Source organism: Chanodichthys erythropterus, chromosome 21 (assembly GCF_024489055.1).
Source record: "Chanodichthys erythropterus isolate Z2021 chromosome 21, ASM2448905v1, whole genome shotgun sequence".
In the NCBI taxonomy this organism is placed as follows: Eukaryota; Metazoa; Chordata; class Actinopteri; order Cypriniformes; family Xenocyprididae; genus Chanodichthys; species Chanodichthys erythropterus.
In genome coordinates, this window is record NC_090241.1 from 31,585,840 (window position 1) to 31,606,883 (window position 21,044).

At 40.1% G+C, this 21,044-nt stretch overlaps 1 protein-coding gene across 1 annotated transcript; it reads left to right on the forward strand.

Annotated features, from left to right (window-relative positions):
• The first annotated feature begins 1,983 nt into the window (after window positions 1–1,983).
• LOC137010919 (potassium voltage-gated channel subfamily A member 10) lies at window positions 1,984–3,687 on the forward strand. Its single transcript, XM_067373373.1, has one exon. The coding sequence runs from the start codon at window positions 2,005–2,007 to the stop codon at window positions 3,685–3,687; it is 1,683 nt and encodes a 560-aa protein (XP_067229474.1). The 5' UTR covers window positions 1,984–2,004.
• The last annotated feature ends 17,357 nt before the right edge of the window (window positions 3,688–21,044 follow it).

A 21,044-nucleotide genomic window follows, 5' to 3' on the forward strand; every position in this document is an offset into this window, starting at 1 on the left:
CGATCACTTTATATGTGACCCTGGACCACAAAACCAGTCATAAGTTGCACAGGTATATTTGTAGCAATAGCCAACAATACATTGTATGGTTCAAAATTATCTATTTTTCTTTTTTGCCAAAAATCATTAGGATATTACGTAAAGATCTTGCTCCATTAAGATAGTTTGTAAATTTCCTACTGTAAATATTGCATTTATTTCCCTTCATTAGTAATATGTGTTGCTAAGTACTTAATTTGAACAACTTTAAAGGAGATTTTCTCAATATTTAGATTTTTTTGCACCCTTATGACTCAAATGGTTTTGTGGTCCAGGGTCACATATGATGAACAGACTGAATTTAGGCTTTTATTCACATATAAACATTCATCAATGCACACATCAGATATGGTAAACGGAAGCTCAAGAATGCTTGCCAGACGTGTGAGAACCAATAAGGTAAATTCTCATATGTTAAGCAGCACGATTGAGCTCCGTAAGAACCAATGAGTTTTGTTCTTGTGCATCAAGCAAGCATGGTTGAGCTCCTGTTTATGTTCGCTGATCAATACTTATAAGTGGTAGTTGTGTGGACTGTCAGTGGAGGGGCAGAAATCTCTTAAGATTTCATTTAAAATATCTTCATTTGTGTTTCGAAAATGAATGAAAGTCTTACGGGTTTGGAACGACATAAGTGTGAGTAATTGATTACTATTTTTTTCATTTTTTGGTGAACTAACCTTTAAATTTATGTTTGATTCTGACTCTCTCCCAAAACTCATGCCAAATATGTCTGTAACCACAGGCTTGTGTCTGCTTACAATTTTTGAATCTGACAAAGGTCTCTTTTGTTGACCAATAATAATTCCATAGGCAACGCAGCAGTGCAGGTACAGGACTACTGCTGTTTTAATGCCTGTACTACAAAACAGAAGATGTGAATTAAATTGTGTGTGTGCTGCAACATGAAACCATAAGGGAGAAATGATGATTAAGTGCCGTTCTCAGCTCTCAAGCACACTTGGCAGTAGACAGAGAGGACAGGAAAACATGTTGAGTTTGAATGCATTATTTATGTTTGTTTAGGCACATTCAAGGAGTTTTCAAGGAGAAACTTATGCTATTAGTTGTATCTATTAGTTGTATATCTTTATAGTATTAGTTTAAACAAAAATGAAAATTCTGTCATCATTTACTCACCCTAATGATATGATCTACGCTATTAAACCTGTATAACTTAAAAAGTGCCATTTAAGTATCACAATATTTGTTCAATTAAGTCGTTATTCACTGAAAATCATTTGTGACTTTTTTGGTGTAAATGAGAGTTTGTGAGAAAAGTAGAGCTAACTGATTCATTTGGTAGAAGAGTTGGATTTGTTTACATGAGGTTTGAATGATTTGTTAACACATCCAAATGATCCGATGACTGTTAAAGTCACTATTAAATTTCAGTCTGTTTCTCATACAGAGCTTCAGAAGACGTGGAATATCACGCTCAAGACTTTCATTATACTTTCATGATAGTTTTGAAAGCCTCGAAAAGAAGGTCAAACAGATTTAAAACAATAAGATGGTGAATAAATGATGAAGATCTTAATTTTAACCTATAATGTGTATGCTTGATTTTGAATGGACTGCAGGTGTGTGCATCATGTTAGCTACGATTTTATACTTTGATTAAAATAATGGTGCTAAAAATGAAAATCTCTATTTGTTGCTTTTTCGTTGTCTTGTTGTAGAGTTTACATTACTTTAGATTGCTTTGTTTCCTAGCCTGACTAAGGTGCAACCTTATCTTCCATGCAATAACACAACTGGTTTGTTCCCTTTGTCTTTATCTGCAGATCAGGTGACACTATCTTGGGATTCGGCTCTCTGCTGCAGAACCAGCCTGAATCTTCCCTGATCTCTTCGCACTTTGAGGTGCTCAGTGGGCTGGCTGGCCTGTGCTTTTGGCTGCTTGTCTGTCATTTCATCCTGGGTTAGGAGCCTGAGCTCAGCCCCAGGGAGGGGAGGGAGGCCATGGAGGTTCCTCTAGTCAATTTTGAGAACCTAGACGACATCGGAATCAACCTGGGAGACCCGAGCGACTCGGGATATCCGACCTCACCCACCTCAGATGCCCCGGAACCAAAACCCGGAACCTGTGGCATAAATTCACCCACACACTCACCTCAGAGAGGAAGACGTCCAAGGCACTCAGCAGCCTCTCCACCAACACTCAGCAAGAAAGGAACTTCGAGCTGCAACAGTTTGATCTCCAACTGGAAGGTTCTGATGAGCAGCGAGGGCAGTCCCAATGAGGCTCTCCTAGGAAAAGTAGCCAAGGATTGTAGCGAGGACTACTTTGCAGAAAAGGAGAAACTCGAAGAGGGCGAACAAAAAGTGGTTATCAATGTCTCAGGGATGATGTACGAGACAACACTCAAAACTTTGAATCAGTTCCCAGATACCTTGCTGGGAGACCCCATGAGAAGGATCGACTACTTTGACCCCATGAGGAACGAATATTTCTTTGATCGCAACCGCCCGAGCTTCGATGGAATCTTGTATTTCTATCAGTCCGGAGGTAAGATTCGGAGGCCAGCAAACGTGCCATTGGATGTGTTTGCGGATGAGATAGTGTTCTATCGACTGGGGCATGAGGTCATGGAACAGTTCAGGGAAGATGAGGGTTTCATCAAAGACCCTGAGCCTCAACTCCCAACCAGTGAGATTCACCGTCAATTTTGGCTGCTCTTTGAGTACCCAGAGAGCTCCAGCGCTGCCAGGTCAGTGGCCTTAGTGTCTGTTTTTGTCATCACTATATCTATTTGTATCTTCTGCCTGGAGACGCTCCCGGAGTTCCGTGATGAACGTGAATTTTTACCTGCGTTTGTCAACTTAACCCGTGACGCCAATGGCACGCTCCTGTCCCCTACTCCTCATCCTAAGGCCTTGGCCTCTGTCTTTACTGACCCCTTCTTTGTGGTGGAGACCATCTGTATCATTTGGTTCTGTTTTGAACTTGGGGTACGCTTCGTGGTGTGCCCTAGCAAAAGTGAATTTTTCAGCAATATCATGAATGTCATTGACATTGTGTCCATTATGCCCTACTTCATTACCGTCGTAACGGAACTGATGGCCACCCACGGAGAAGACCCCACCGCCGGCCAGAACATGTCTCTGGCCACGCTACGTGTCATCCGATTAGTGCGTGTCTTCAGGATCTTCAAGCTGTCCCGCCATTCCAAGGGCCTACAGATTTTAGGCCAAACCCTGAAGGCCAGCATGAGGGAGCTGGGCTTGCTTATTTTCTTCCTCTTCATTGGCGTCATCCTCTTCTCCAGTGCCATTTACTTTGCTGAGGTTGACGAACCTGATACTCAGTTTGTGAGCATCCCGGAAGGATTCTGGTGGGCTGTGGTCACTATGACGACAGTCGGCTACGGTGACATGTGCCCTATCACATTGGGGGGGAAGATGGTTGGGATCCTCTGTGCCATTGCTGGTGTGCTGACCATTGCACTTCCCGTTCCCGTCATAGTCTCCAACTTCAACTACTTCTACCATCGTGAAACGGAGCAGGCGGACAAAATCGTGATTGACGCTGCTGCTGAGGCTGCTGCAAATCAGAAAAGCAGCGCTGAGGAGAAGTATGAAAGCAATTACTCGCTGGACAAGAGCAATGGGAATTGGCAGACTGGAAAAAATGGCATTCCATAAGGATTGGTATATTTCACATGACTAGCAATAATGACTGTACAACAATGCACTTAGAAACTCTCAGTTTTATGGTTTGACAACTGCTTAAGAGTTCTACATATATACCTAATGCTATGCATATACCAACAGTACCTTTGCAGAATGTGCTGTTTCAATGGGAGAACTCGAACAGGATGCTGTTTTAGCCAAAGGCTGCTAAAAACACAGATAGATGACTATAAAACCTCAGAAGCACTATCTACAAAAAGGAAGCAAAAAATATTGTAAGGAACATCCCTTTAAGGCTTTACTGTAATACAAACTGAAATGCACTGAACTGAAAAGGAATATGAATCACAGAAGACAAAAAAAAAGTACTCATGTCATCATTTACGAGGCAAACGGCTGCGTTTGACTGAGGTCAAAACAAGCATTTAATTAATCGCGATTAAGTGCCTGTGTTGCCGAGTCCCTCAAATTAATGCCGAGGAATCATGAATCTGCACTCTGAGCATCCACCCAGCACCACCTTTTGCTGATGTTGTCGTTCCTTTAGAGTTTTGCACTGACATCACCTTTTGTCCCTGCTGCTTGTGAGAGAAAAAGCTTATGCCAAACTGTTATCCATCTTTCAATGTCACCGAATGTCTCTTCTTAACAGCCCTGGTAGTTGTCATTCATAATCAGGTCTGTTTTGAATTTAAATACAGTATCTTACGCATGCAAGTATGTTATATTTGGATGACCCACCGTGCTGTGGCAGCATCTGCTTGCTGCTCGTCCCACATTTCCTCTGGTGTTTCTATTTTTGTCAGTATACACACAGAACGAGACACTAACTCTATCTTTAGGGTGAGATTTTTCTATGCTGACTTAAAGTTTTTGTACATACCTTTTCTTGGCAATTTCATATCATATCTTGTCTCTTGTTTGACCAAATCTATATGAAAGCATCGATGATAGCCAGTAGGATACACAGCACTTATTCCTTTAACTAAAGGCTTTATTGGCCTACTATCAGCCTTACTTGTTATGCACATCGATATGTATGGCTGGAAAACGCACAAGAGTTTAAGCATGAATTTATATTGGTTATACACTAAAACGATACTTGATGGTCAAACGGAGTACACATAAAAGAAGCTTTAATTTAGGCCGGTTTGTTGTTGGAGGCAACAAGTGTTATTTAAGAACAGATTTCAATTGTATCACACTAATTTAAGCTGAGTTGACAAGCCATTAAGGCAGAGAGCATGATCGCACAGTGCATGTAATGTATAGTGAAACCAATGAGCGGTCAGCCACTTAAAAGATGGAAAAGATTGCAGTGAATATATCATCCAGCCTAAAGACTTACTTGTAAATGTTTGCAACGTCAGGACTTACACAATGTAACCAATTTATATTATGAACAGAACAGGAAGAAATTATCTTACAAGCATATTAGTAACATTCATAGCTACATGAAAACAATTACACAAAGTTTTTGTCATGCTAATAAGCATACGTCTGTCTTTGCCCATGATTGCAATAGATTTTTACTTATGAGATATTATTGTCTTTCATAAGAGTACAAGTCTTTGGAGTAAGAGTTAGATCTGTTGCGCTCATCACGACAACTGTTTTAATTTTTTTAGTGATTACACTATGCCTGTAGAAATCTGTGCTCCATAACTTGATGTTTCTTTATTGCAGGAATTCGCTTTTATGAGGATCTATTTCCTGCTTTATTCGCATAAAACATATTGCACATTTGCATGTTTTTGTAAAAAGCAAAGTTGAAAAAATACAGAGAACAAATATTTGTTTCCAAAGCAAATTTTGATTGTAGCATTTCAGCACTGACTAAAGCAAAGCAATACAGCACTTTTCAGGGAAGCTTGAAAATTAAACTTATGCCAGCAGTTAACAATGCATTTTTCAGATACTTAACGTATAATTGCAATATAGAACTTAAAATGCTTTTTATCATGCTGTTGTAAATTTTAAAAGATGCATGAAAACATTGAGATTCATGAATTTGATAAAATGATCATGCTTTAAATAGAGGTATTGAAATATGACATTTAAATCAACCCTCCATTGTGTCAATGGAAAAAAAACATAAGTATATTCCCTTAAGCATGCATTTTATGTCACAGTATGGCAAAATATCAACAGTAATATTGAAAGTCGTTGTTCGGTAAATCCTGAGAGTTCTATTTAGATTTTATACAATTATCCCACCGACGAAGGTGATAATGCCAGTGTTATGCGGTCATTATGGCATTTAGCATCTTATGAATGTATGCTATGGCTGTATGATATATTTTGATTGTTTAAGCACTATATTTTATTCATGATATTCTGAGTGCCTTTTATTAAATATATATTAAATTTAATGGCTCCATCTTTGTGTGATTTAACAGGGACTCATTGTGTGATCCTCATTGTATGATTATGTGTCGACACAACACAAAATCAAATATGTTTATCATACAAAACTAAACAAAAAGTAATCAAACATTAAAGAAAAATTGGTGCCCTCAGCGACACGTGTACTGCTTTCGTGATTTTTTTTTTTTTTTTTTTTAAACAAAAATCTGGATTACCGTCAGCACACTGAATAAAGATTTATACTAAAAAGCTAAAAAAAATTCTCCTGTTTTCAATGCATAGCACTTTTTTCACTTTTAAAGTGTAAAAAAAAAAAACAAAGACTTATGGGATACATATAAATCTGTACAAATACAGAAAAAAAACAATATTGTGAAATATTATTACAATTTAAAATAATGTTTTTTATATACTTTAAAATATAATTATAATATATACATGTATGTGTGTGTGGGTGTGTGTATATATATTTATATACATGCATATATTTCTTAAATAAATACTTGTATGTGTGTGTATTTACAGGGAGTGCAGAATTATTAGGCAAGTTGATTTTCTGATCATATTTTTTTTCCAAGCACATTTTACCAATTCCAATCCACATCAATCTTAATAACTACTATTAATATTGTTTTTAATCATTTATAAGTGATATATAATTGTTCATGAAGGCTGGAAATGAAGAATGCCCTATATTCAGGTGTGCAAATTATTAGGCAGGTTTTCTTTTACAGATAAAATGAGCCAAAAAAGAGATTTAACTCAGACTGAAAAGTCAAAAATTATTAAATACTCATGAGAAGGACGCAATACTAATGTAATACTAGAAATTGCAAAGTTAAAGCATGACCATTGGACAGTGAAATGCTCATTGGGTCAGCGGGGTCATACAAAAACAGCTGGAGAAGAAAAGACACGTTAACTGCAAAATAATTAAGAATTAAGGTGAAGAATTAAGTGTGAAACCATCAGGAACCCTTTAGTCTCCAGCGCCACCATTTCCCAGTACTGAAACCTACCTGGAGTCTTCAGAAGTGTGAGGTGTCAGGATCTCAGAGACTTAGGTTAGGTGAAGAATCCTAAAAAGCGACCTGCTCTTAATAAGAATCACAAGCTGAAGTGTTATAAAGTACATGAAGACTGGGTTTTTATAGGCCTTATAGACAGACAGCTTGAGAGTGACTCCTGAAGGACCAGCACCACATCCTCTTGTACCACTGTTTGAAGAATTTATCTTCCAGAATCTGGCAGTAAGGTGTGGGAGTTCACTTTTAGTCCATCTCTTATCCTGAAATGTCCATCTTGCAGAGATGGACTAAATGATCTTCCAAAACTTACTGCCAGATTCTGGAAGATAAATTCTTCAAACAGTGGTACAAGAGGATGTGGTGCTGGTCCTTCAGGAGTCACTCTCAAGCTGTCTGTCTATAAGGCCTATAAAAACCCAGTCTTCATGTACTTTATAACACTTCAGCTTGTGATTCTTATTAAGAGCGGGTCATTTTTTAGGATTCTTCACCTAACCTAAGTCTCTGAGATCCTGACACCTCACACTTCTGAAGACTCCAGGTAGGTTTCAGTACTGGGAAATGGTGGCGCTGGAGACTAAAGGGTTCCTGATGGTTTCACACTTAATTCTTCACCTTAATTCTTAATTATTTTGCAGTTAACGTGTCTTTTCTTCTCCAGCTGTTTTTGTATGACCCCGCTGACCCAATGAGCATTTTACTGTCCAATGGTCATGCTTTAACTTTGCAATTTCTAGTATTACATTAGTATTGCGTCCTTCTCATGAGTATTTAATAATTTTTGACTTTTCAGTCTGAGTTAAATCTCTTTTTTGGCTCATTTTATCTGTAAAAGAAAACATGCCTAATAATTTGCACACCTGAATATAGGGCATTCTTCATTTCCAGCCTCCATGAACAATTATATATCACTTATAAATGATTAAAAACAATATTAATAGTAGTTATTAAGATTGATGTGGATTGGAATTGGTAAAATGTGCTTGGAAAAAAAATATGATCAGAAAATCAACTTGCCTAATAATTCTGCACTCCCTGTATATACATAATATAAAAACACATTATGTAAACAAACTTTTATTTGGGTGCAAAAAATTGTGATTAATTGTACGGAAGAGGATTAGGGCCAAGCAATAATAAAAAAATAAAACCATCTCGAGATTAAGTTGTTAAATTTCGAGAACAAATTCGCTAAATTACGAATTTGTTCTCATAATTTAATGACTTTTTTCTCGTAATTTAATGACTTTAGTCTCATAATTTAATGACTTTATTCTTAACATTTTATCTCGACTTTTTTCTCGAAATTTAATTACATTTTTCTCATAATTTAATGAATTTGTTCTCATAATTTAACAACTTTTTTCTCGTAATTTAATGACTTTATTCTCAACATTTTATCTAGACTTTTTTCTCATAATTTAACGAGTTTATTCTCATAATTTAATGACTTTTTTCTCAACATTTTATCTAGACTTTTTTCTCGAAATTTAACGTCATTTTTCTCATAATTTTATGAATTTGTTCTCATAATTTAACAACTTTTTTCTCGTAATTTAATGACTTTATTCTCAACATTTTATCTCCACATTTTTCTCGAAATTTAACGACATTTTTCTCATAATTTAACGTATTTGTTCTCATAATTTAATGACTTTTTTCTCGTAATTTAATGACTTTATTCTCGACATTTTATCTCGACTTTTTTCTCAAAATTAAACTTTTTTTTTTTTCTCGTAATTTAACGAGTTTATTCTCAACATTTCATCTCGACTTTTTTCTTGAAATTTAACAACTTTAATCTCGAGATGGTTTTATTTTTTTATTATTGCTTGGCCCTAATACTGTTCCGTATAATTGTTTTACAACACAAAAATTTATGCAAAAAAATAAAATAAACATTGAAATCGAAAATCTGCTCATTTGTGTTATTATTCATAGAACACAAGATCAACTCTAAGCAAGTTCATTAGGTTTTATACAGTATTAGAGAGGTTTAAAAGGTTTGTCCAGGTCACTGAGACAGATGAGAGAGTGACCATGATTTATTGGCATGACTTGTGGATTTTTTCGGGGACGGAGACTAAACAGTGCAAGATCCCACAATGAGAGCACATTAATCTTTAAGGGCATTTTGTTTGTGTATGTGTGGACGCATTAATGTTTCAAAGCTCACCGTCTATGTGGACCGAGTTGTTATGGTGTACAGTACTCAGACGTAATGGCCATTTTCATCATCTGCTCTTCTAATCAATATAAAATCTAAATTTTGATTTAGTTTGAGGTTCACGACAGCCATATTTGCCCACCAAACTACAGTATTTCCACTAGCAGGTATTTTTTCTTATGATTCTTCCTGCATATGGACAAAACATTTTCTTGTTTTATAAAGTTGAAAGAATACAAAGCATGTTTGCACACCTGATCTGACATGATGTAAACACATTAAATAGCATTCTTTTATTGCAGAAAGGTCATAATTTGAGCAAAACCCAAACAACATCCCTAGATTTTTACCCCAATATCAATTTTGCTTTGCATGTAAATGCCTTATCCATTTATACAGCTGTGAATCAAAGGTCAAAAATTTGCACAAAAAAAAAAAAAACCTTTTTAATATCTTAAAATGTTTTAAAGCAACCTCTGAATTAATACACATAAATTCACTACTTTAATTACACTGACTCAGCCATTTTTTTTTTTCTGTTTGCTTCATCTAGTTATTTCAAGACATGATTGATTTCAGTAATTTGACGAGCGAGTCATAAGAAGCACTCTTGTCTGGAGGTGAGAGTCCAGTTGAGACACTAAAATATTGAGCAGTGAGACAGCAAAGTAACCAAATACCAAACTATGTATATAGTATGTAAGAGAATGCTGTTAATGTTTTGTGGTTATGTAAGACGAATGCTTGGTATTATATAACCGTCATCTGAGTGGTGTCATTTCTGAAGTATGATATCGCAATATTTGTTTGTCATAAAAATAATAGACGTGCAAACAAACGGTCCCCCACCAAAGCAATTCAATAGTTTGGTAGTAAGTTTAATACTTGTTCATTTCAGCATTTTATGCTAATGGTCAAACTAAAAAACAAAATAGTGGAGGAAAAAACGCATCCTCATTGGCTTCTAAGTTGGGAATGATATGCATTGCCATTTATATAAATTAAACAATATATTTTAAATAAACAATAGCAATACTTAAAATATATATGAAAAACTCCTCAGCAGTTACACCGGTCACATCACGGTCCAGACTAGGTGCCTTAAACGATGTGTCCTTAATTTTATCTGCTTTTATCTCTAAAACCTGACACTATGCTGATAACCCTTGATAGGACCAATTAGGAGATTGAGGAAAGAAAAATCTCACAAAGGCGGCAATCGCCTTAATACCCTGGAGGTACCCTCAGTCTCATATATACTTAACTGGTCAGGTGCACAGTAAGGTCAAACAGGGTATGGAGAGAGACGTGGTTATAAACAATTAATGGCCAGCCATTTTGTTCTAGTCTTGCACTGTTTAGACCGTTCAGGTCTCTCTAGCTCTGTGGCTGGAGCAAGTTACTAGCAAGTTAAGGCTGGCTAAGACTGATTACATCTACAACAGGCAGAAAGTGAAAGAAACTGACCCCTATAACCCGAGCGTGGTTCAATTTGTACTTTCACGCAATCCTGATTACTGCGGTAACTTTAGTATGCAGACCAGACGATATTTGAGGTGATTGCGGTTTAATCGAAGAAAGGTGAGACATAGTAATTTGGGGATTACTATCAGCACTTTCCCTGGAAATCTGAATTCATCATTCATCAGCCTAACACCTTTTTTTGTTTTTTATTGTTTAGTTTGTGGTTGTGCTCTGCAATGACAAAAGTCATGGCTTCAATTCCCAGAGATAATGTGTGTATATTAAATGCATTTGAAGTCAGTTTGGATAAAACTGCATTGCAAGTGCATATAAAAGTATGCAGTAATATTAAGTTAATCTGTCCTCACATTGTATTACATTTATGAATTTGGCATTTCTATCCAAATGCCAACTTTTAATTCCTCTAAAGGCATTTCCTGAGAATTAAACCCACAAGCTTGGCATTGCAAGCATCATGCTTCACTACTTGAACTGCAAGAGTGCATGAAATGGAAGTTGACAAGTCTTTTCTTCCCTACTGTAGAGTATATCCGAGTGAAATGGCTTCTGAAATGAGAAGAATGTAGGGCGGGACTCAAAATGTCAGTTTTGATTTCATGGTGACTTTAAAGGGTTAGTTCACACAAAAATGACATTTCTGTCAATAATTACTCACCCTCATGTTGTCTCAAACCCGTTGACTATTTTAACAATCCCTTTACTACCTTTCTGGACATCAAAAGGTGCAATGACATTGCTGTCTATGTGTGTTTCAGAAACCCTCGGATTACATCAAAAATATCTTAATTTGTGTTCTGAATATGAACGAAGATCTTACGGGTTTGAAACGACATAAGGGTGAGTACTTAATGATAGAAATTTCATTTTTGGGTGAACTAACCCTTTAAGGATTACACATTTAAAGTGGCGAAACAGAACATCATTCACTTTCAATGAAAGCGAAAAACATACAGAGCTCAATTTCATGCAAATGAGCAGCAAAACAATGTGGCACCTAACAACAAGACACCAAACAGTGACCAGCTATGTTTTACAGCTAGATACCACATTCAGAATACTGACTTTTAGCATTGACCTCCAGTGATTTATCGCTGTAAGTGTGAATGGGACATTAGTTACCAGTGAGAGTAGCCTATGTGTACTTATAATTCTACATGTCAGAGATAAGTCTACTGTGATGTATGGCCATGTGTGTATATGTTTAGAGGTGAGACAACCTTAAGTGTCAAACTCTTTACAGCAGTGATCTTTACTGACAATTTTACTGGAATTTTACTTTTTATAAGGGTCATATAGTGATAAATCAAACTTCATCTGTAAAATTAAATGTTAAATGTCATGCAATTATATACTGTAATCAATTTACATACTGATATATTATATATTTATTATATATAAGTGATAGTACAAAACAAAATAGTGTCTAAACCACTAATTCTTCTAAAGTAACACTATCCAACAATGACAAAGGGGGATATCAAGTTTGATATCAGGTAGTAGGACAACTGTTTCAGCTCAATGGTAATATACAAGGAAAAGATATGAGATGAGACTAGGAAGAATTGACTCCACAATACTCATCACCCAGTCGTTTGCATAATGCCAGCATTTCATGTTCAATGAGTAATCATACGGTAAACAACTCACTCACTCACTGCTTTCAGTCACAGTTGATTATATAATCAAGCCCATAATTAATGTTACTTGACAAAAAGAGTCATCAGGAAACCTAGCACACTGTTTACAGAAGATTAGCCTATGATAGCCTAACAACTGTATCAACTATAAAAGTTACACAAAACCTGTTTGATATTAATGTTACTTTAATATAATATTATATTGTATTATATCATAATATTAAAATAAAATAAAAAACACAAAGAAGATACTTTTCATTGTAACATCAGATCTCAATTAAGGGGAAAAAAAAACATTCTAGACCACAAAATGATGACAAAGAGCTGTTCTTGCACACTGCACACAACAGTGGTACAAGACAGATTCATGAACAAATGATGAGGCAGGGCTGCGTTTCTTAAAAGCATTGTGAGCTAGATTGTAGAGACAGTTGTTCAAAAAGACTCCGTCCGATAGTTGTACTGTTTGAATCGGTCTGGTGAATCCTTCAATGAATTGACTCACTGAATCAGTCCGAGTGGTTACTGAATCAACATGTGATTCTCTTTCGGAACTGCAATTTATCATTATTTCCAGTGATGTCTGTCTTAAAATTAGCGAGTTTTGTATACAAAGGTTAGTAAAACCCTTTTTTAAGATACTCGATGCGCATTTTATTAAATAAATTACAGTTTACATCAACAAAACTGTTTATGCAAATGAGTTCAGTCAAAAGCTCGGGGTGGATAGAAAGTTTAGTGTAGACCTATTAGATCAAATGTGATGTCCAGCAGAGTATTGAATGTTTAATCACACCCCACAAATGCGTCAGACAGGTCAGACAGTATCCGAACGCATTCTGCTTTAAAGTAGACGCAGTCTCGGGCAAAACTGAGTCATTCTGACTTGCAAAAACTGACTTACCTCTTCAACGCGTATACATCTCATGTGCGCATGCGCACCGCTTTCGCCTCCTTGAGAACGTCATTACCGCAAAGTACGGTAAATAAAATTGAGCCACACCCATAGGCCACACCTAATAATATTAATAAATCATAATAAATTGAGCCACACCAATTCTACTTCCATTAGCCTACAAAATTATAAATTTACAAAAACCACATACACAATCATGAATAATATAATAAATAAAATTATTAATTATAAAACTATAATTATATTTCATGCAATATGTACAGACACACACACTCATTTTAATTAAAGCATTTTATGTTCTCTGCGCTACAGTCCCGAGAAGTTCATTTCAGACAAGTCAGACAAGTGTGGCTCGTAATGTGGGATTCATCAACCAGTTATGATCTGTAATGTTATGAAAAAAATTATGTAATATGATTACAGGAATATCCTCTATCGGTTTTCACGTGCTGAACGTGCTGGGTCTCCCTTTCTCTCATCTCAATTAAGCTGTAAAATCAACTAATGAATGGTACTCATCTCATGAGGGATTTCCCCTGTTGCTTCACTGTCCATCTGACTCTCTATTACCCAGCTTTGTTACACCCTGTTCATTCATTATTTACGTGATGTTTTGGTCTCACTCAATAATTCAAAATGGTCACATGATGGTCTAATAACTGGAGTAAAGTTCAGAGAAAAATAAATATTTTTAATATAATATTATGAATACACTTTATGGGTACTGGGTAAACTGCAGAAGACATGCTATACCATATCGAGAGACATTCTTTTCATTATAAATGGTGGACCACTCACAACACCTATAGCCTGCATTTTCTTATACATTCAGATTTTAACTTACCCACCTAATTTGCAAGCTATACCCACACACAAAACCCACAAACAATTATGTTAAATAGTGGTTTTTAAGGTGTATCAAAAGAACAGATTCACTTCATACAGTAGCACATTTATTGAGAAAAGCCTACATCATTACAGAGGAGTTTAAAGAAAAAACATTAGTAAGCATTTGTATTTTTAGAAGCAATATGCAGCACACATAAATCATCTGTCTGAGAACATATGTGTGTTTGGAAGGTGAGCTTCCTGCCAGCTGCATTGTTAACAAACAGGTACTTTATCTTCTGTATGTCCCTACACTAAAAAATGCTGGGTAAAAACAACCCAAGTTGGGTTGAAAATGGACAAACCCAGCGATTGGGTTGTTTTAACCCAGCAATTGGGTTAAATGTTTGCCCAACCTGCTGGGTAGTTTTATTTAAACCAATTGCTATATGGCTAGCTTAAAATGAACCCAAAATAGTTGGGATGCAATTAGAGACAACAATAATAGACAAAAGGTGAATGTTTATTAATAAGCTTTAATATTTTATTAATATAAATTTAATAGTTTATTTGTCATGATTGACTACAGGAAGCAAATGCAAGTAACGTCGTTTATTCTACAACAAGCAGTAACAGAAACACAGTCAATGAAAACGGGCAGGCTTCAGGTGGCGCAGGGACTGAGATGGTCGGCTGGTGACGTGACGTGGTGACTGAAGAGTGGCGGTGAGATGATTCCCGGTTCCAGACAGTAGACAAGGCACGAAGACAGTAATCCACAGAATGACGACGAAACAACTGGGACTCCGGTCAGGAACAGACAAGACAACCACGAACAGGACACCAAACAACGATCTGACAAAGGAGAGATGAACGAGGTGAGTATAAAAAGACTGAGGTGATGAGCAGCAGGTGGGGAGAGTGATGAGTGGCAGCTGGGTCCACTGATCACCCACGTGGCCTGGGCACACCCACAAACACACTCGCACACAAACACAAACACACCCACTGCGGTCATAACACAGAGCACGCGACAAGAAGGAAACAATGCATCTGCGAACCGTGACAGTACCCCTCCTCCTAGGAATGCCTCCTGGCATTCCCCGACTCCCTTACCTGTCGATTGTAATCCTCGATAAGGGTGTGATCCAGAATGTCCCTGGCAGGAACCCAACTCCTCTCCTCCGGACCGTAACCTTCCCAGTCCACCAAGTACTGAAATCCGCGTCCCCTCCGCCTAGAGTCCAGAATACGAGTTACCGAATAAGCTGGCTCCCCATCTACGAGACGCGGCGGTGGGGGAACCGGGGCTGGCGGGTTAATCTCAGAATGAAAAACAGGTTTAATTTTGGAGACATGGAAGACGGAATGAATCCTCCTGTACACTGGAGGAAGTTTAAGGCGGACTGCCACCGGACTAATGATCTTGGTGACAGTGAACGGGCCAATAAATTTAGGAGCAAGCTTCTTAGAAACGGATCGGAGAGGAATGTCCTTGGTAGAAAGCCACACTTTTTGACCGACGACGTAAACCGGAGGCCTTGACCGGTGGCGATCGGCCTTGGCCTTGGTGCGTTCCCTCACTTGGAGGAGAGTCTCTCGGGCCCTCGTCCAAGTTCGGTGGCACCTCTGGACAAAGGCGTGGGCAGAGGGGACCGCGACCTCGGATTCCAGACTGGGAAAAATAGGTGGCTGGTAACCTACACTGCATTCAAACGGAGATAGGCCCGTGGACGACACTGGTAAAGTATTGTGCGCGTACTCCACCATTGAGAGTTGCTGACTCCAAGAGGAAGGATTCTTGGAGACCATACATCGCAACGTTCGCTCCAAATCCTGATTGGCTCTCTCAGTCTGACCATTGCTCTGGGGGTGAAACCCAGATGACAGACTAACAGTCGCCCCCAGCAATCTACAGAATTCCTGCCAAAATTTGGAAACGAATTGGGGACCCCTGTCAGAGACCACGTCTACCGGGAGGCCATGAATCCGAAAGACGTGATCAATGACCGTAACCGCTGTCTCCTTGGCTGAGGGTAATTTGGGCAAGGGAATAAAATGAGCCGCCTTCGAGAACCGGTCCACTACGGTTAAAACAACCGTGTTCCCTTGGGAGGGTGGGAGGGCGGTCACAAAATCTAGCGAGATATGGGACCAGGGTCTCGAAGGGACTGACAGCGGTTGAAGTAACCCATCTGGGGCACGATTGGAAGTCTTACCAACGGCGCAGACTGAGCAAGCCAAGACAAAATCGCGAACGTCACGAGCCATGAGAGGCCACCAGAATCGTTGCTTAACCAAAAACTTAGTTCGACTGACTCCTGGATGACATGCCACGTTGGAACAATGACCCCACTGAATGACCATGGACCGTAATCCCTCCGGCACAAATAATCGGTTTGGTGGGCACTCGGGCGGAGGCGTTACCCCTTCTAGAGCCGACTTGACTCTCGATTCGACCTCCCATGTGAGTGTGGAGATAACTAATCTCTCGGGAAAAATGCACTCGGGAGTAGACGGGCGTTCGGAACGGTCAAAAATACGAGACAAAGAGTCGGGTTTGATGTTTTTGGAACCCGGGCGGTACGAGAGAGTAAAATCAAAACGTCCGAAAAAAAGTGCCCACCGAGCCTGCCTGGAGTTCAATCTTTTGGCAGTTCTGATGTATTCTAGGTTCTTATGATCGGTCCAGACGATAAAGGGTACCCCAGAGCCCTCTAACCAGTGACGCCATTCCTCCAACGCTAACTTGACTGCCAGCAACTCCCGATTACCAATGTCGTAGTTACTTTCGGCGGGAGATAAGCGATGTGAAAAAAACGCGCACGGATGCATCTTATCGTCTGCGGAAGAACGCTGGGACAACACTGCACCTACCCCCACCTCTGATGCGTCGACCTCCACCACAAACTGCCGTGATGGATCAGGGGCAACGAGAATAGGGGCTGAAACAAAGCGAGCCTTCAGTTTGGCAAACGCAGCTTCCGCTGCGTCTGACCACCTGAACGTAGTTTTGGGGGAGGTCAAGGCGATCAGAGGTGAGGCTAGTTGGCTGAAGTTGCGAATGAAACGCCGGTAAAAATTGGCGAACCCCAGAAACCTCTGTAGGGCCTTACGGGAATCTGGATTTGGCCAATCTACCACAGCCTTAACCTTCTCAGGGTCCATGCGTACTCCCTCAGTCGACACGATGTATCCTAGGAAAGGAACAGACTGTGCATGAAAAACGCATTTCTCCGCCTTGACAAAAAGCCCATTCACTAGCAACCTCTGAAGCACTCGTCGAACGTGCTGTACGTGTTCCTGGAGAGATGAGGAAAAAATCAATATGTCGTCCAGGTAGACATATAAGAACTGATCGACCATATCTCTCAGCACGTCATTGACGAGTGCCTGGAAGACCGCTGGGGAGTTGGAAAGCCCGAACGGCATGACCAAATATTCAAAGTGCCCCCTAGGGGTGTTAAAGGCGGTCTTCCATTCATCACCCTCCCTGATGCGGACCAAATGATAAGCATTTCTTAAATCCAATTTCGTGAAGACGGATGCTCCCTGCAACCTCTCGAAGGCTGAAGACATTAACGGCAAAGGATAGGTATTCTTTACCGTAATGTTGTTCAACCCCCGGTAATCAATACAAGGTCGCAGGGAACCATCCTTCTTCCCCACAAAAAAGAACCCCGCCCCCGCTGGAGAAGAGGAATGGCGAATGAACCCGGCTGCTAGTGAATCAGAAATATATTTCTCCATAGCCTCTCTTTCGGGAACTGAAAGTGAATATAACTTGCCCTTAGGCGGAGACTTCCCTGGTACTAGATCTATGGCACAGTCGTAGGGACGATGCGGAGGAAGAGAAGCAGCCCTGGACTTACTGAACACCTCCTTCAGGTCCTGGTACTCAACGGGCACGGTAGACAGATCCACTGCTTCCTCCTGTAAGACAGAACCAGAAACAGACGAACAAGCAGAGACAAGACAAGACTTATGACACTCCTCACTCCAGGCCACAATGCAGTTCTGGACCCAGTCTACCCGGGGGTTGTGTCTGGTGAACCAAGGATGACCAAGGACGACGGGGGTGTGAGGGGAGTCAAAAATAAAAAATTTAATCTGTTCAGAATGGTTGCCAGCGGTGATCAGGGTGATATCTTCAGTGATGTGAGAAATGGTGGGAAGACTCTGTCCATTGAGTGCGTGAACAGCGATTCTGTCGGTGAGTGGTCTGAAAGGAATGTGGAACTTGGTGGCGAAAGATTGGTCCATGAAGTTACCTTCTGCCCCGGAATCCAGAAGTGCGTTGCAGTTGTGAAGGTGATGTGACCATCCCAATCTCACCGGGAGGAGGGTGGATGTGGTTGAGGACTTTCCAGCGGAGATCCCACCCGACAGTAGCCTCAAACTTACTGCCGGGCTTGCCCTTTTAACGGGCAGTTGTAAGCGAAATGTCCCGCCTTGCCACAATATAAACAAAGTCCTTGGGACCTCCGCCTCTCCCGCTCCTCCCGGGAAAGCCGAGCTCGACCTACCTGCATGGGCTCATGATCTTGAATAGGACTGACCGTGTCCCCGCCGCTGGACCTCCGGATTTCCTCACTCCTGTGGACTGGACTTCTCCGCTCGGCCCTGGTCAGCCGAGCATCCACCCGGAGCGCCAGGTCGACGAGACCATTAAACGTGGTGGGGAGGTCCAGCGCGTAGATCTCCCTTTGAACACGGTCAGCCAACCCATGCAGGAACATGTCCCACTGCGCCTCCTCGTTCCAGTGACACTCTGCCGCCAATGTACGAAATTCGATGGAATAATCAGACACCGACTTCTCTCCTTGGCGTAGTTCCGCCAACTGTCTGGCGGCTTCTCTCCCCGCGACTGAGCGGTCGAACACTCTCTTCATTTCTGCGGAGAGTGACTGGAACGAGGTACAGCAGGGGTCTTGGTTCTCCCACACCGCCGTTCCCCAGAGCGACGCCTTCCCCGTCAGAAGCGTCAGTACGAAAGCCACTCTGCTTTGTTCGGTGCTGAAAGTGCGGGGCTGCAGAGCAAAGTGCATGGTACAATGTGTCAGAAAAGCTCTACAAAATCCTGGTTCACCTGAATAAGCTTCGGGTACTGGAAGACGAGGCTCCGAAGCGGCGACGCTCGCAGGTGTGGGTGGGGAAACGGCCGGTGTGGGCGGCGCAGCGGGAACACGAAGCAGCTGGACTTGCTGGGTGAGCTCGGATACCTGCGCCACGAGAGCCTGCACGGCTCTTCCCGTCTCGTTGAGATTTCTCTCCTGTGACTCCATTCGACGAATGCTGCTGTTGACGAAATCCTCCAGTGAAGACTGCTGAGTGCTTGCTGCTTCCGCTCCTTGGTCAGATCGTTCTGTCATGATTGACTACAGGAAGCAAATGCAAGTAACGTCGTTTATTCTACAACAAGCAGTAACAGAAACACAGTCAATGAAAACGGGCAGGCTTCAGGTGGCGCAGGGACTGAGATGGTCGGCTGGTGACGTGACGTGGTGACTGAAGAGTGGCGGTGAGATGATTCCCGGTTCCAGACAGTAGACAAGGCACGAAGACAGTAATCCACAGAATGACGACGAAACAACTGGGACTCCGGTCAGGAACAGACAAGACAACCACGAACAGGACACCAAACAACGATCTGACAAAGGAGAGATGAACGAGGTGAGTATAAAAAGACTGAGGTGATGAGCAGCAGGTGGGGAGAGTGATGAGTGGCAGCTGGGTCCACTGATCACCCACGTGGCCTGGGCACACCCACAAACACACTCGCACACAAACACAAACACACCCACTGCGGTCATAACACAGAGCACGCGACAAGAAGGAAACAATGCATCTGCGAACCGTGACATTATTACTATACATTTATTAATAAGTTTAATAAATGTTTATTGTTTAATAATTATTCATTGAACATTAATAAATGTTCATTTCCAACATACTTTGGGTTAATTTTAATTAAGCAATACAGTAATTTTTAAACAATAGTTGAGTTAAATAAAATTACCCAGCAGGTTGGGCAAACATTTAACCCTAATTGTTGGGTTTGTCCATTTTCAACCCAACTTGGGTTGTTTTTAACCCAGCATTTTTTAGAGTACATGTCCTTGCCTGAAATTATACATTCACTTGGAATAATGAGAATAGATGTTTGTCTATGTTTGCTCTCACGCTCCATTTAGTTTGAGGGATTCCTCACTTGAATGCCAAATTGACAACAAAGTTCATGTTCGGTCTTTAAAAAAAAAAAAAAATACATACATACATACATACACTCTAAAAAATGCTGGGTTAAAAACAACCCAAGTTGGGTTGAAAATGGACAAACCCAGCGAGTGGGTTAAATGTTTGCCCAACCTGCTGGGTAGTTATATTTAACCCAACTATTGTTTAAAAATTACAGTATTGCTTAATTAAAATGAACCCAAAATATCTTGAAAATTAACATTTATGAATATGTTTAATAAATTAACATTTTAATTTCATTTTAGATTCATTTTAAGTCAGCCATATAGTCATTTTCAAACAATAGTTGGGTTAAATAAACTTGGGTTGTTTTTAACCCAGCATTTTTTAGAGTGTATATATATATCTGTCCAAATCAGGTACTTCCTTGTGCAAAGGTGTCTGCATAGTGCATTTCCCATAAACCACACCTGACAGACAGATATGGCTTGCTGATTGCTGTGTTGCAATTACTGTGCCTGTCAGTTATAAAACATTCTTCCCCTTATTTATGTGTGCTATAATCACCATTTCCCAGACTGAGAGGTTTTACGTGTGCGTGCAGTAATGCAAAAGGTATTGAGTAAAAACAAGGTGACAGGTCAAATCCTTCTAGTAAACTGTCATGATTACTGTAAAACAGCTGCCACACATCCTATGACCTCTAGTGGCCAGAGTATTGAACTGTTTAGTGTAAATGGACC